The sequence below is a fragment of the Mustela nigripes genome, chromosome 8 (assembly GCF_022355385.1).
Source record: "Mustela nigripes isolate SB6536 chromosome 8, MUSNIG.SB6536, whole genome shotgun sequence".
NCBI classification, from domain to species: domain Eukaryota; kingdom Metazoa; phylum Chordata; class Mammalia; order Carnivora; family Mustelidae; genus Mustela; species Mustela nigripes.
In genome coordinates this window covers 74,945,151-74,962,274 of record NC_081564.1, presented here as the reverse complement: position 1 = coordinate 74,962,274, position 17,124 = coordinate 74,945,151, and the positions used below count along the sequence as shown (strand labels likewise).

At 43.5% G+C, this 17,124-nt stretch overlaps 1 protein-coding gene across 2 annotated transcripts in view; it reads right to left on the bottom strand.

The window, feature by feature from the left end:
• MALT1 (MALT1 paracaspase) overlaps positions 1-15,389 on the bottom strand; it is a 60,234-nt gene extending 44,845 nt beyond the window's left edge. For both annotated transcript variants that reach the window (XM_059409744.1, XM_059409747.1), the window contains exons 1-2: positions 14,973-15,389; positions 5,998-6,164 (exon numbers count right to left, since the gene is read on the bottom strand). In XM_059409744.1, coding sequence (XP_059265727.1) covers positions 5,998-6,164; positions 14,973-15,247 — 442 coding nt within the window. In that variant the 5' untranslated portion in view covers positions 15,248-15,389. The remainder of the gene's footprint in view (positions 1-5,997; positions 6,165-14,972) is intronic.
• Positions 15,390-17,124: the final 1,735 nt, after the last annotated feature.

Here is a 17,124-nt window from a genome sequence, read left to right as displayed (position 1 = left end):
TTAAGTTAGGGTGATTCTTGACTTGACAGAAGGATTCACCATAGCTTTCCTTTAAGTTACCCCCACTCAGGATGCATTTACATTTTTTCTTTTTTAAAGATTTTGTTTGAGAGAGAGAGCAGACAAGCGAGAAAGCACAAGCAGGGGGAGCAGCAGAGGGAGAAGCAGGCTCCCCACTGAGCAGACAGCCTGATATGGGGCTTAATCTCAGGACCCCGGGATCATGACCTGAGCGGAAGGTAGCAGCTTAACTGACTGAGCTACCCAGGTGGTCAATGGATTCATTTAAATACTGATGTAATTTATAAACAGCTGTTCCAGGAACAAATCTATTGTATACATGACAGTATAACTGTTTTCAGAGGCTGTGAACCAAGATTTCTTTCCATCAGCTTCTATCTTAAACTCTTCCTTGAAGTTATTCCAAAAATTTCTAAGCTATCATCAAAAAGTCCCAGAATAAATACCATTTCTCTTCCTCCATCAATCTCCCCCCTAAAGCAACCAAAGCATGTCCATGTATGTCCCTCTTCCAAGTCAGTTTACATTCACACCTCCTGTGGCTAAACCTAGTCTCCTCATGATACCCCGTATGCTTCTGTATTGCTCAGTGACCCTGAATGCCTCAGCGCAGACGGACATTCTTTCAGACCTCACAACTCCCTTTCTCTCTCCTCTTCCTTTGGCCTTTATTCCCATCCATACCATCACTGCCTCTTCTGCTTCTTGATATTTTCCTTTCAGAAATTTTTGTCACTCATGCAACAAGAAAAGTCCTTTGTAAATGAGATCTAATATGAGTACTTTTTAATTTGGCAAGGACAAAAAAAATTGCAGTCCATGGGTCAAAGAGGCAACTGGGGGAATAATTCATCACCAAGCTTCCTGATTAACCCAGAAATTTCCTAGCATAATGGAAATGACATTGAGTTTAGCTTGGGGTCAGGAGACCTGGGTCTAATCCACTTTTGTCAATAACTGCGACTCTGGCTAAATGATAACCACTGGAAATCTCATTTTTCAGTGTCTGCTCACATTTAAAATTTAAATGTTCATGATGGTACACTTCTGTTCCTTCACAGAACTGTAAAGATAAGATGGTTCTGAACTAAAGGTATTTTGGAAATTAGAGAATATCCAACAATCTTGGTTTCTGTCTTTTTTTTTAAGATTTTATTTATTCATTTGAGAGAGAGCAAGAAAGAGAAAGAGAGAGCGAGCATATGAGAAGGAGATGGAGAAGCAGATTCCCCACTGAGCAGGGAGCCTGATGCAGGGCTCAGTCCCAAGCCACAGCGGTCATGACCTGAGCCAAATGCAGGCGCTTAGCTGACTGAGCCACCCAGGTGCCTGCTGGCTCCTGTCTTAAAGGACAAAAAAGGTGTGGGGCAAGTGGAAATGATGTGACTGAAGAGATCTCGGCCAGAACCATCTAGAATGTACGGAGAGTGAAGTACCTATTCTATAAAGAAGGAAATAAAATGAAAACATCACAGAGCTGGACCTGGAATTCATTTAATGAAACCCATACATCAAATGTTAATTCTCTCTAAATAGCTCCTATCGTCTGGCCTCTGCTTAACCAGTTCCAGGCCAGGGCACTGCTTCCCTGGCAGCCATTTTGGGATCTGCATACCTATGTAACTGATGGAGCTTATAATCACTCAGAATGTTTTCACTTAAAAAAGAAAAAAAAGGAACATCCTGCACATCTAGGCTCAATGACATTTGCAAAGGACAGAGATACCAATGTCAGTTGCTTCAGGATCAGGATTTTTGATCGTTTAAGGAGAAAATAAAGGTCTAAAAATCATTATAGACTTCTGGTGCAAGCAATTTCAGCACACTCATTTGGCGCTCCCACTCCCCTCCAGTTCCCACTGAGATGACCAAAAGAGGGAAAAAATCAGTGTTGGGAAATGGGCATGGGGAGCAGTTAGCCAACCATGTGCTATGGGAAAAGCCCAATTAGAGAGAAAGCAGAAGAGGATAAACCTCAATCCTATGGGGCTCCTTCAGAAAATATATTAAGTGTCAGAGCCCGCGGAGAGCAACAATTTAGGCATGAGTTACCCTTAGATCCCACTGTAAGTGAGGGACCACTGAGGCTGGCTCCTACTCAAGGAGTTAGAGGTTTCTAGTCAGAGGCAGGGGAATACTGCCCCAGCTACTGCTGGGCTACCGAAACAAATAGTTAAAAGAAACCCAGTTTCTCAAAAAACAGAGGAATTCCTTATTATAGCAATCCCCTATGGCTATATCTCTGGCTGTTGGCCCACAACCAACCAGAATGGAATGTGGCAAAATAAAACTAAAATAAATTTAAAGTTTCCTCTTTTTTTTTTTGGCCTTTAGGTCTACAAGGTCTGTTCGGAGGCTCACATCTTTGAGAACTCACCCTAGTCACCAAAAGCAGATCTCTCCACAGAGAGAAAAGTCATTGAACTTTCTGTGGAATAAGAACTAATATCCTCCTATGAAAACTGTCTTACTACAAAAAAGAGAGAAAACATGAGAATATTTCCATATTGTATTTTCACCAAGAACAGGTGAAAAGAAAAATCCAAAGATCAGATAAGACTTGCTCTGCTTGTTTTTACGGTTGTGTTGGATGTGACCATTTCCAGGTTTGTCTTTCCGGTTAGGCTATGAACTTTTCCTAGGCGAGACTTTTGGTTCTACTCATCTTTGAGTCACAGTACCAAGTGCAACGTCTGGAATAGCAAAGGTATGTACTGGAATCCTGTAAGTGTTTACTGAACGAATGAGTGAAGTCCCAAATAAAGCTGACTCTTTCAGAGTGTACCTTCTTAATTATAATAGTTTTTATTCTCAATATCCTTACGAAAAATTAAGATTTTCTCTATAATTCTTATATTCTTTAGCCTAGTATCTGCAAATACAGTGGGTTTTAGATTATTCACATAAAATGCACATAGAGAGCTAACAGTAAATTACCTCTTCCTGAAATTTCTGAGCTTTATCAGATCCTAAAATATGTCCTCAAAAATCAATACTTAATATTTAGGAAACAACTGATTCCCAATGGATACTATACAGTTAATAGGACATAAAACTTCACAGAAATGGTGAATAAGTGTTAATATAGAAATGTTAAATAGAAACTGCTTTCCTTTTCCTGGTCTCCCCTCAAATGCAAGGAAGTCTGAGCAGATAACTCTGAAAAAGCTTGCAGACCAAATACGAGAATACTCCATATGGGGACACTGATGGTGAAGTGCTAATCCTACTATTTGGAGAAAAACACAAAGAACAGAAATGGATCTGTCAAGGGATTAGATTACTGATGTTTATTAAGTTGGCTCTGTATTCACTGCTGGTTGGTCAATAACTTCAGGCAGACTGTTACACAGAAACAAACATGTGACTCAGTTTCAGGAAAGCCCAGTGTCACACATGGGAAACTGAAGACGTGGAAGCCCGAGATCAGAGGCGGGTGATCCCAGCACAGACCATGAGACGGGAAGCCTCTGTGGTTGACTAGATGCAAGTTCACATGGCATCACTTCATGTAACTCCTTCAACTCTGCCAGGTAAAGATATTTACTCTCATTTTACAGACTTGGCAACCAACAGAGTAATTAGTGTTAACTACTGAAAAAAGATAATGAGATATAAGTTATATTTACTCCCTGGAGAGGTTTCTTAAGTTTTCAGAGGCCCTGGTATGGTATTCTAGGACTTTTGAGGACTTAGTAGCTAACTGAGGGCCCGAACTAGCAGATCTCAATTGTCACAACTCCTGGGTAATATTCAAGGCACTGGGGATATTAAAAGTGAACAAATGTCACCATATGAAGAAGTTCACTGATGGGTGACAAACCACAATCTCATCTAGACGGGGGCTGCTCTAGCAGTAGTTACTCCTACCCTAGACCTCTTGGTAGGAAGAGGCACCGAGGACAGATGTCAAGCATCCAGTGCAATGTGTAACTCAAAGGAGGCATTTGTCGACCTATTTTATCATCTTTATTAGGCCTTGGGAAGCAGAGGATGAACTGAGAGTCCAAGTCTCCTGCCTGGGAATCTAGGGTCCTTTCCCCTTTGTAGCAGACTCTTCAGTTACCTCTCCAGCATCTGTTATGCCCTTTCTCCTTCCAACAGACCTACTTTTGTTTGGTAATCCATGTGGTTTCTGGAAAGCTGACTCAACCCAACTCCACTTCTGGTTCTAAGCCAGCAAGTGGGCACATACCATCTCCCTTGCCACAGTGACAGGTGCACGGACAGGCATGTCACTGAAATTAGTTAACTAAAGTGAATTTTATGATTTTTGCTGGGATAAAGATAAATGCAAGGAACAGTCAGTAAAAATCTTGCAACTATGCAGAAAGTTACTCTTAGAAGGAAGCCAGTAACAAGAAAGGAGGGACAAAGATGAAAACAAGCCAATTCTTTGAAAACAGGGCTGTCCTCAGACTCTCTTGAAGCCCAACTTGCTTCAAAACTTTTCAGTTAGAAGATTCCTGAACCCCAGAACTGACAAAAATATGATATGAATTATAATTTTAGGTTCCTCATGTTAACTTTGAAATATTATCACAAATAGGCTGGTTATTTAATAAAAACGGCATACATCAAAACCATGCAAAATAGAGCACGAGTCCTTAGACCATGGCCCTCCCAACCTCGACTGGCTTCTTTGGTTCGAGTGGAACCTATGATGGTGAAGGACCACTGAGAAACGAGATCTGAGGTGTTGCTGTCATCAGGTGACTTAGATCACATGGTCTCTCCTGCCAGTAGTGCTCTAGGGGACCAACTCTACCTGTAGAGTTGCAAGGGCTTTTCTTATCCCTTGCACCTGACCTTGCAAGGGAGAAATCTCATTCAATAATATTGTTATATTCAGAAAAAAAAATCATGGTTGAATCAATCAACATTTCAAAAGTATCACGTTGGTGAAATACTTAATAAATATGTCATATTTGCTTTATCTAATTTGTATACATACATACATATTAATAAATATGTATTTCTTTATGTTTTGGTTGCATTATTCCCCCTCCCCCTCTTCCTTTTTTCCTTCCTTCCTAAGTAAACTCTACCCCCAAAATGGGGCTTGAACTCACAACCCCCAAATCAAGAACCACAGGCTCTACTGACTGACCCTTGGCTGCACTATTTCAACACGAGTTATATAAGTAGGACTTATATAACTAGGGGCACCTGGGTGGCTCATTTGGTTAACCATCTGCCTTCAATTCAGGTCATGATCCTGGGGTCCTAGGATCAAGCCCTGCATCGGGCTCCCTGCTTGACAGGGACCCTGCTTCTCCCTCTCCCTCTGTCCCTGCCATCCCCAATTTGCGCTCTCTGTCTCGCTCTCTAATAAATAAGTAAATTCTTGGAAAAAAAAAATCTTACCCCTAAATATTTTACTTTTTTTTTCCCTTAAAGATTTTATTTATTTATTTGACAAAGAGACAGCGAGAGAGGGAACACAAGCCACGGGAGTGGAAGAGGGAGAAGCAGGCTTCCCTTAACAACTGAGCTACCCAGGCACCCCACTTTTTTTCTCCTTTTTTTTAAAGTAGGCTCCCCATCCAATGTGGGGCTTGAGCTCACAACCCTGAGATCAGAGATTCATGCTCTCCCACTGGGCCAGCCAGGAGCCTCATCCCCTAAACACTTTAGCATATATCTCCTTGGAATAAAGACATTCTTCTACAGACTATACCACCATTATCACATGATCATTCCATAATACCTAATACATGTGCTAAATCCAAATTGTTTCACTTGTCCCCAAAATGTCTTCTACAGTTGATGTTTTTGAACCACCATCCAATCAATGTTTATGTGTTGCATTTGCTTTTTATGTGTTCGTTAGTTTCAACCTGGAGGGGAAAAAATGAGTCTCCATACATTTACATTTTCCAAAAATATTCAATACAATTCACTGGCAAATGAGATATTTTCCTCCAAGTTTGTGTCCATAAACTCCTGGAGAACAGACTCCAGAGAAGAACTCACCTGGGGGACTAAGAAGCAGAAGAACCTCCGTGCGCTCCATAGCCTGCAGGAAGTCACTCAGCTCCGTGACGGTGCAACCTTTCTCACCCAACAGTTTCAGTAAACATAAGCTTGGACTTCCTTCAGGCTCCAAGACTTTAAGAGAACACTGCTCTAAGTCCAGACAACTGCAAACAAACAGATTTAATTCAAGTCAACAGTTTTTGTCAATATGATATGCCTTCTCTATGTCTGGCACGATTGCAGGTGTTGTCGGGATAAATCACGAGTCATTGAGTGGTGAAAAGTTATTTCCATTACGAATGTTACTGTCCTTTCCTCCTCCTCCTGCCACCACAGGGAATTCCTCTTACACCCTTCTCCAACTCAGCTCCCAAGACTACTAAGTCAGAAGATGAGAGAAATCTTGAGACAGGATGTGAAAGTTGGCTTTGATATTAATAAAAATTTTTACCTTTAATTTGGGAATTCAGAGTAGGAAGATCAGATACATTTCTCTACTTGTTCTTGTGCTTTTAGAAGGTATAATACGACCAATAAAGGGCACAGATCTTTGAGACATGTTGAAAAATGAAAAAACTTAACATATAGAATTTTGTATTAGCAAAGCCATGTGCCTACATTTGTATTCATATAAATAAAGATAGAGAACAGTGTTTGTTCTGCTTGATACCATTTTTATTACTAAGAATATGTGTTTGTTCTTAAATGTACAGAATTAACCTTGAAAAGAGAGCCAACATTTGCGATGACGTGGATGGAACTAAAGGGTATTACACTTAGCGAAATAAGTCAGTCGGAGAAAGACAACTATTATATGATCTCCTGATATGAGGAAGTGGAGATGCAACGTGGGGAGTTTGGGGGGGCAGGAAAAGAATAAATCAAACAAGATGGGATCGGGAGGGAAACAAAACATAAGAGACTCTTAATGTCACAAAACAAACTGATGGTGCCTGGGGGGAGGAGGGTAGGGAGAGGGCGGTGGGGTTAAGGACATTGGGGAGGGTATGTGCTACAGTGAGTGCTGTTAAGTGTATAAACCTGGTGATTCACAGACCTGTACTCCTGGGGCTAATAATACATTATATGTTTATAAAAATTTTTTTAAAAAGCCAAGAAACTATAAGTAGTAATTTTCCTACAGAGGGGAGCCAGTGCAACAAAGTTCACAGCTGGATGATTCAACTTTTCACTATAAACCCTTTTGTACTATCAAATTTTTTACTATATGTGCTCATTTTTCCAATAATCTTTAGAAGACTATCATTGCTACTGACATTCAAAGTTCTTCTAAGTACCTAGAAATACCCTAACTCATGGGTAAGACAAACGCTGGTCTTGGGTCAAACCTACCCAGTCACCTGATTTTGTAAACAGTTTTGTTGGAACACAGCCATGTTCCTTCACAGACATGGTTACAAAGGTGGATGGCTGCTTTACTGTTATAAGAGCAGAGGTGAGTCATTGGTCTGCAAACCTGAACACATGGACTATTTAGCTCTTCACAGAAAAAGTTTGCTGACCTCTGCTCCAAAGAATCTACTTTCTGTCTGTCTTTTTGTTAGAACTTTTTTTTAAACTATCACTATTTAACATACATATACCATTTCTTTTTTAATGTCATTGCGTTCGGTAGGCATATACAAGGTTAGAAAGGTTAAGATCAGACTACAGAAGGCCATAAATAATGATACAAGGAGTATGGACTTCAACAATTTCATAGAAAGGGAAAGCACAAGTATGAAACATTCAAGAAAAGAAAAACAAAAGAGCCCCCCAAAATCTTCCCAAAGACACAAAACCAGCAACAAAGGCTAACCAAAGCCTTTAGATAATCTCCATGATATACTGTAGAATCCAAACCTCACAGGGATCTGTCCCTTTCCTTTCAAATTATAGTCCAATATAAACTCTAGCTTCTCTGTGAGGTTCACCCAGACCACACAAATCCCCCAAGCACGTTAGACACAGTCTCCTGATGGGACTTATCTTATATATTAAAGGTTGACAAATTCTGTAAAGGGCCATAGGGGAAAATATTTTAGGTTTTATGGGCCATACAGTCTATTGCAAGTTCTTCTTTCTTGTCTTTTGTCTTACAATTTTTTAAATATGAAAACCAATCTTATCCCATAAACTGCAAAAACAGGGGCAGTGGCCCAAATCTGGCTCAGGGATTATTGTTTGCAGACTCCTGTTCTCTATGTCTCAGCTGACACAATTCTGCCTTGAAACCGTGAGCTTTTCTTTCACAAGTGTGTCTTCTCTACCTAACTAGATTACAGTACTCCTTGAAAACAGAAACCCCGTATTTTTAACCCCTCAATACCTAAAATCTGTCTTGCGCATATTAATTATTCATAACTGAATGATAACTGCGTGAAATTTTTTTTAAGGCTTTATTTATTTATTTGACAGAGACAGTGAGAGCAGGAACACAAATGGGAGGAGTGGGAGAGGGAGAAGCAGGCTCCTTGCTCAGCAGGGAGCCTGAAGAGGGGCTCTATCCCAGGACCCTGGGATCATGACCCAAGCTGAAGGCAGACACCCAACGACTGAGCCACCCAGGCACCTCTACTGCGTGAATTTCAACTGTAACTTAAAAGGCTGGAGGACTGGATAGATGGAAATGGTCAGACATAAGAGTATCACAGCTGTGCCAGATGCAAGGTAAGCAACTTTTCGTATGACTTGGAACAGTCTTTTCTTTTTTTAGAGAGACAGGCCGGGGAGAGGGATAGAGAGAGAATCTTTTTTATTTTTATTTTTTTTTTTAAAGATTTTATTTATGAATTTGTCAGAGAGAGAGGGAGAGTGAGAGCACAAGCAGGGGAAGTGGCAGGCAGAGCAGGCAGAGGGAGAAGCAGACTCCTCTCTGAGCAAGGAGCCAGATGTGGGATTTGATCCCAGGACCCTAAAATCAGGACCTGAGCTGAAGGCAGATGCTTAACCAACTGAGCCACCCAGGTGTCCTATAGACAAAGAATCTTAAAGTAGGCTCCATGCTCAGTGCAGAGTCCGTCACAGGGCCTGATCTCATGACCCTAAGATCTTAACCCACTTAACCCACTGAGCCACCCAGGCGCTTCTGGAATATCCTTAACCCACATTCATTTTGATCGCTTTTATTAAAAGGCTACCATAGCATTTATATAACGGTCATTCAAGATTTATAATTCTGTGGTGAAGTTGGTAATCTCATAACTTTAGGGAAAAAAAGGTTTTCAACCAAAATAATTTTTTTTTTACCCCGTCGGTACTTTTTAAAAATTTTTTAAATTTTTTTTTTAAGATTTTATTTATTTATTTGAAGGAGATCACAAGTAGGCAGAGAAGCAGGCAGAGAAAGAGGAGGAAGCAGGCTCCCTGATGAGCAGAGAGCCCAATGCGGGGCTTGATCCCAGGACCCTGGGATCATGACCTGAGCTGAAGGCAGAGGCTTAACTCACTGAGCCACCCAGGTGCCCCCAACCAAAATAATTTCAATACTAGTATCACCTATCTCATAGGATTTGTTAGAATCAAATTAGATAATCCATGCTATAAGTACTTAGGACAGTGCTTGGCAAAAAATAAGCACTCAATAAAAGTGAGTTCTTACTATGCAATAAAAATATGGGCTATTGAAAGAACATCAGTTTCCTAATGATGCTGGTTCTGAAACTGTTTTCGCTTTTCTAAAAAAAGGTTTTGATTAGTTACTAGTTTGGTAACCTGATCATTCCTTCAAGGCCTCCTGTCTCTATACTCACTAGGTATTCTTTTTTAAGTGTCTCATTTAAATGCGTATATTCAATACTCTATTTTTGATAAATGTGAGTCATCATAATATATGTCAACTGTTCCCAAATTCTGGATGGCAGACTAGTGGCTAGTAAAATGATAAAGATAAGGACTATAAGACTGCCTTTTAACCTGAGATGATCTTTCCTATTTTTTTTGTGTTAAAAGTCTCATTTCTCCTACGGAATAATGGTAACTATGATGAAAGCAACAATGAAAGTTGCAGATGCCTACCACTCCTCTATTTGGTAAGATTTTCTTCCCTTAGTCCCTGTAACACCCAGGTAAAAAACCAGTATTAGAGATAATAGAAGGATTACCATTCTTTTAGATAATTAGAATATAAGATCTAAAAAAACAAGGATGCTGTATGCTAAATATAATTTTTTTTTAAATGATTCAGAAAGATGGTCAAAATCGGGTACATAAAATTCAGAAGCCATCTCACCAAATGCGGCCGAGTGATGCTTTGATGTTTATACTGATACAGAAAAAAGCGAAAAACAATCTGACTTCTTTCTTCCAAATGAAGAAAGAGGTCGAGCTGAAGCAGACAGAAATTTCCAATACAAGACACACAGGAGAAAAATAAGATTCTGTATCTCCTTTTCTTTTTTACTGATTTTCCGCCTGGGCACTGGCTTTCAGATCAGATGATGCTTCTATATACCAGACTCTTTCTTTCCTTTTTTAGTTACATTCCTGTAAGACTGTGCTTTGAAGTGGTTTCTACCAGCCCTAATTTGGAATTTCTCATTTAAGTTAAAAAACTATTACCGAAACAAATGGGCTTTGCTCTTAAGAAAATATAGTTGTATTTCTCTTCACTTCAAAAAATATATAATCAAATAGAACACATCATACATCCCTTAGGGTACAAACCACAGCACTGCTTTTCGCTTCTTTTGCTTCTCTTCTTGGAACATTTACTCTTTGAAATTTCTCTTCATTAATTCAGCAACTACTTATTAATCATCTAAAACAGGCCATTTTCCCTAGGTATTTAGGATACTGGAGCAAACAAGACAAAATTTCCTATCATCCTGGATTTTCCTACAAGATATAAATATATATATATGCACACACAGGCAGACAAACAGAGGTGTGTGTGTGTGTGTGTGTGTGTGTGTGTGTGGTGTGTGTATCGATCCAATGGTCATAAGTGCTCTGAAGAAAAAACAAAGCAAAGCAGGGGGCTGAGCAATGCTGGAGCAGATGTACGGGGTCATTTTAAATCATGTGATCAGAGAAGCCCTCACTGAAGGAGGTGACTTGTAAGCAAACACTTGAAGAAGGGAAGTCTTACGGTTCACCTGTGGAGGCTAGTCAGACTGCGGAAGAGCAAGTCCAAAGACCTTCCTGCAAGTGCGCAGAGAGTAGAGAAAGGGAGGAAGATAATGGGGTCCAAGAGGTAACTGGTAACTAACGGGTGTTTTTATCCTGAAAGAGAAAAGCAATTAAAGGGTTTTGAGCAGAGGAAAGATTAAGACCCACTGAATATTCAAAAGAGTAGTAATTCTCACTGAATGAGAATATGTTGAGAATAGCCTGGGGGTGGGGGCCAAGCAGAAGTGAGGCTCCTACAGGAACGCTCCAGGTGAGAGAGGGCAGTGGCCTGCCCAGAGCTGAAGCTAAGGAGGTTGGATTCTGGATGCACACCGAAAGCGTAGCAGATGCCCATGGGACATGGCATATAAAAGGGGACTCAGGAATGATTCGGAAGTGTTGGGCTTGAGCAATCAGAGGGGTACAGTTGCCATTTCCTGAGATAAAGAAAAACTACGTGAAAAACAGGTCCATGGGGGAAGACATGCCAAGTTTGGGACATGCTACCCTTAAGATATCTTAGTCATTCATGACGAGATGGTAAATCGGCATCTACAGGTACGAATCCAGGGGGTTCAAAGCAAAGATACAGACTGAAGATACGAACTGAGAGGAATCCACCCAAGTAGGTATAGTCCTGAGACTTAAGGATACACTGAGAAGGGGATTGGGTGAAGACACGGGACACGGAGCTCCAAACTTCAGACACTGAAGAGACAGACCAGAGGGGCTGAGACAGGAGGAGAGCCTTTGTTTCAGCGCACACGTTCTCAATCTTATCACAAACTGCAGGAGGGCAGAAGTCTGCAGCTACAGCAGGTGTGCAGGGATGCTTTTCCTTGGTCTGAGTCCCAGAGCCCCCTTCCTAAGCTCCCTCCTGCATGGAGTCCTGGCAGCGTTAGAGCCTCCTGAAAGCTCTCACCTTCAGGGTGTGGTGACACCATGACACAGTTGTGTCACTCAGAACCTGCTTCTATCTGCATTGACAGCAAAGGCTGTTCAGTATCAGGGCGATCTGGAATGGAATGAGGGCTGAGTTTGTATTTAGGGCACTCCTGTATACACACGGTTGTGGGAAACCAAACTATAAGCCAGGACTGATTGTCAGTCACCCAAAATTATATGAAAACATTTACAATTACTCCTAATCTCTGATGGACAGTTCAGGATGGACTCTTGGGTTTTCCTCATTAAATTCTCATCTATTTGAGGAAACATGTATATAGTCAGAAAAAAGGGAAGAGAAACACTAGGCAACCTTGGAAGACTTTAGGGAGAAAGTCCACAACCTCATGGGAACTACTGTCCACTTGCACCCTCACATTTCATTTCCTTGATCTGACACTAGAGAAAAATACCTCTGGGACTTTCTGGTATGAGAGATGCTCTTCTAGCACCAGTATGAAATTACTCTGAAATAGCTTTTTTGTCTTAAATAGAGTAGGCATCACCAGCTTACCTTGCCCACTCAGATGTCACACTCCAGCTTCTAAGTGCCCAGTGCTAACCTTTTGTTACACCAGTTTAATTCCGATTTCAGTAGGTATATGACTTTACTATTCCCCAATTTTCTAACTTGCAGGGGTGCCCCGACTCTCACCACCAGTCACCTGTTCTGAACTACTCTTCTCTATCTTGGAAGACTGGTGAAATCCCATCTATTTCTTTTCAGACATCCCACTCTGGAATTTGCCAGATTCCGCAAATGCATGTGCTTTGTTGCCTGGGAGGCAAGACTGCCCTTCTCTCTATACTACCTTCGCCAGAGATGTGGCCTCAGACCTTTCTGTTAGTTTGCCACACGAACCATTCTGTGGCCTTTGGCAAAAGCTGACTGAACGCTTGAGAATGAACACTGAGCACCTGCTGTCAGGTATCCACTGCTTCAGCCGTGTATCCTACTTCAGCAGGTTTCCACTGCTTCCTCAGTGGCAGGGCCTTCCTTTCTTCTCTTTCCTCCACTGCCAAATGAGGAGTCCTTACTCTCAGGCCCTCTTCAGGGAAGTCACCACAAACCAACCAAACCAATCACAGATCTGATGATCCTATCCCCAGAGAAGACAACTTTTTACACTGTTATGAAGTCCAGAAATTCAGAAATCTACAGACACAGTGTAATAGTATTTCGGATCTTCTTTGCATAGCCCCTTCTCCCTAAGAGAAGCACTGGTTTTTCCTAGAACAGAAAAGTGTGCTGTCTGCTCAATTTTGCAAGTTTATCACTTGTTAATTCCAACTTCACATCATTACTCCTCTCTGTGGCCAAAGAACCCTAAATCATCATGATCCTGGCTTAACCCCAAACTCTGAAACTCGAGGTTGTTGCCAGGGCGAAAGTAGACAATGCAGGTAAATGCTTAGTGTGTTGCTATATACTAAATGCTCAATAAATGACAACAACCCACTGTTATTATTATTCACATCCAACATAGCATTTAACATGTTATTTGTGAATGTCCCAGAATAACAGTCCATTACTAGAGAGGTCCTTGTGAATAGGAACTAAATATTTGTCAACTTTTTATCTTCCGGAACTTCCAGCTCATAACAGGCTCATACCTCAATAAACATAAAATCGTGAACAAATGACTCCCTTCTCAATTCAAGAATATGGTGTCTAAGGTTCTATGCAGAACACAGACTGAACTGATGCCCCCTGTTCTCCAGGAGTTCATAAGAAAGTGTACAAATAATTATATCCCAAGAGAAAGTTTAGTCATATGAGAAGTTTAAAAAAAAAAAAAAACACAACAACAAAAAACTCCTAAGGGATTCCCAGCCAGGCAGATCAAAATCCTAACAACAGCAGAGAGGAGTGGTTCTAAGTGGGGTCTGGGCATCCCTAGTGCAGTTCCTGAGATCCTGTCACGGGCTCTGCAAGGTCCAAACGATTTTTTACAGTAACACTGAGATGTTACTTATCGTTTTCATCCAGTCTCTGAGGAAGTGTACATTGTGGAGTATCCAGTGTTACATGACCTGGGACCGTGCAACAGACCAAATGCAGAAGCCCCTAAAGGGGGCCCGTTCTCAGCAATAGAGGCAAGACTTCGAAGAGACCTTTAAAATGTAAAAACAATGCCGCTTTTCCAACAAATTGTGTTTGTTTGTTTTGGAAAAGTTTTGTTTTCCCACAAAAACATGCAATTTCTGTTAACACGTAACAGATTGCTCTTTTAAAAAGAGTTAATATTTTTAATGTTTCTTCGTTTTAATTCCCAATAGGGTAACTCCGCATACATTACATGTGTGTAATGCACAGAACCCACATTAAAAACTCTGGGGTCCTCAATAATTCTTAACAGTGCGAAGAAGTCCTGAGACCAAAGGTCCGCAGCCCCTAGCCTGGGCAGAGGAAAAGCAGTTTGACTTCGAGCTCAGGGCTCACGGCGAAGTCAACGAGAGAACCCGGGGAGGTGGTCTGACCGAGGCAGGCGGCAGTTTTAGTTTCAGGCTTTCCCATCACCATCCTCTCCTACAGGAAAACTCCCAGGAAATCCTTCGCTTTCATGATCTCTTCACCTGCACTTCTGCGGCTTAAGCCTTCCTCCGGTCTTCCCGGCCTGCGCCCACAGCCCGTTCTTCCGCACCCCGGGTCTTTTGGAACCACGGCCCGGGCCCAGCGGTTTGCAGACAGCCCGCCTTCTCCCCCGATCCTCCCGGGTCGACCTCCGCGGCTCGCTCTCGGTGGAGCCCCCGGGGAGGAGGGTCCGAGCTGGGATCTCTGGCATTCCCACGCTTTCCCGACCGAGTCCCCTCTCCGCGCCGCGTTCACCGCAGCGGCCCCCGCCGCGCTCCGGCCGCCGGGGCGTCGGTCCTCCCACCCGGGTGGCCGCTCGCTCCCGCCCCCCCCCGCCCCTCACCTGAGCCGGAGGCGCCCCCGACTTCCCGCCACCTCGGCCAGCCTCCTCCAGCCCCGGCCCTCGGGCGCTCGGTCCAGGCTCCCGCTGAGTCTCCGCAGCAGCGGCTCGGGAAGGCGGTTGAGGGTCGCGCCGGCCGAAGCGGGGAGTGGCGGCCCCGACGGCGCGGCCGGAGGCGGCTGCAAGGCCGGGGGCGACGGGGCCTGCGGCAGCTCCCCGCACAGCGACCCGTCCGTCGCCGGCGACCCCGCGACTTGCGTTGCTGCCCCCGGGCGCATCGCGGGGCTCGGCTCCAGCGAACCTTCCGCTCGCCCCCTCGCTCGCCCCGGCGCCGCGGAGGCAGGGGCGGAAGGAAAATTCCGGCGACGCCGCACCGCACTCTGAGGAGGAAGCTCCGCTCCCCGCCCTGCAGAGACAGGTTTGCCGGGAGGAGCCGCGCGGGCGGGCCACGCCTGCAGCGCCGAGGGGGCGGGGCCCCTGGCGGGGCGGGACCTCTGCGCGCATGCGCGCACCGCGCTTTTAATTCGCCTTCCCCCGCCGCCGCCCGCTCGCGGAGGCGCGCGCTTCGGAACTGGGGAGGTGGAGTCCGGGCTTAGTAGGAACGGTCGGGCGGCTGCAGCTGGGGGAGGAAGCGTTGTAGGAGCTACGCCCGGGCGGCTCCACTTGGGCTAGGAAGGCTGGGGCGTCGGGGCTTCCCGAGACCGTGGGAGGAGGATTGCCTCAAGCCGGAGACCTGAGCTCGCGGCTCTCCACCGCCGGCCCCTCGCCGCGCTCAGCTGACTCAGTGACTTGCGTGTGCCAGGACCCGCGTTGGGCAACCTCAGTCGAGGCTTCCTCGTTTTAGGGCTTGATGTGTATGGCACTGCTAAGGGAAGTGGTTCCTAGACATCAGATACCTAATGGAAATTTGCTCGAAATCTGTGCCTAGACTTTTTTTTCTTTCAACTGGGCGGCAGATCTTGGAAATGATCGTTTTTAGCAGGAATTGTCTGGTTTCCTCTGAGTCTGACTGCCTCCCATTGAACACTATAGAGTAGTTTGGGGCAAAAGGAAGCCATTTATCGAATGTGACCAGCTAGGTACTCTCAGAAGGCTGGCTTGCCCAATTTCCGGTGCCATTAGCTTTTGCATCACATAGGACAACGGGATTTTCTGTAGCAATTTGGGCACCCAAATTCCCCCTCACCTCTGGAGAGGTAATTAGTTGCTCCATACGTTCTCCCATCACATTCTAGCACAAGCAGTCACTATCCCTTTTCATCTGGTGTTAAGTGCAGAGTTCAGAAAGCAGTGTAATGGCTAAGTGCACGACCTTTAAGATCCAGAAAAATCTGCTGGATTCTCGTTTTATGACTTTGAATAAGTTACTTAATTTTCTGCCTCATCTGTTAAAATGGAATTGAAAATAATAGTAGAATGTATAGAGTTGTTACCAGAATTAGGGGACTTGATGTAAGTAAAGCATTAACTCTGTCTGTCGTATAGGAGATAACAAATGCAAGCTATTATCCTTGGAAATGCAAAAGCTCGTTTCACACTCATTTTGACTTGGTAAACCTTTCCCAGTCACTTCTGGTGCTGTCTTGTTTTGTTCTTAGTCATTGAACATATATGAGAGTCTATTAGCTGCACGTGCCAATTACAGAAATCAAGTTTTCTAGTTTTTATTGGTCTAGTCTTTATTAGTCGATTGGTCTTTCAAAATTGAGATTCAACAAACTTCTTTTTTCGAAGTCTGCTACATGGAAGGTGTTGCTTATGCAGCTACTCACACGTGCCTGGGGATCAAAATGCACATCTATCTTATCCGCCCTGGGAAAATCCTTACCAATTTGATCTTTGTCCAATACAGCTCAGCTAGATACTAACAGTGTCCATTCCCTCCCATCTCCTCCTCAGCTTCTCCTCTTTTCCCAGGAGGACTGCCTCACTCATTTCCCTCTAGTCTAGGTCCTGTTTTCCACCTTGCAATTTTATTATTATTTTTTAAAAGTAGGCTCTATCCCTGTGTGGAGCTTGAACTCATGACCTTAGAACAGGAGTCGCATGCTCTACCAACTGAGACAGCCAGGTGTCTTGCAGTTTCCTAACCTCTTCATTCACCCCACCCAGCACCTTCTAACCTCTGCCATGGGCTGACATAACATTTTATGAT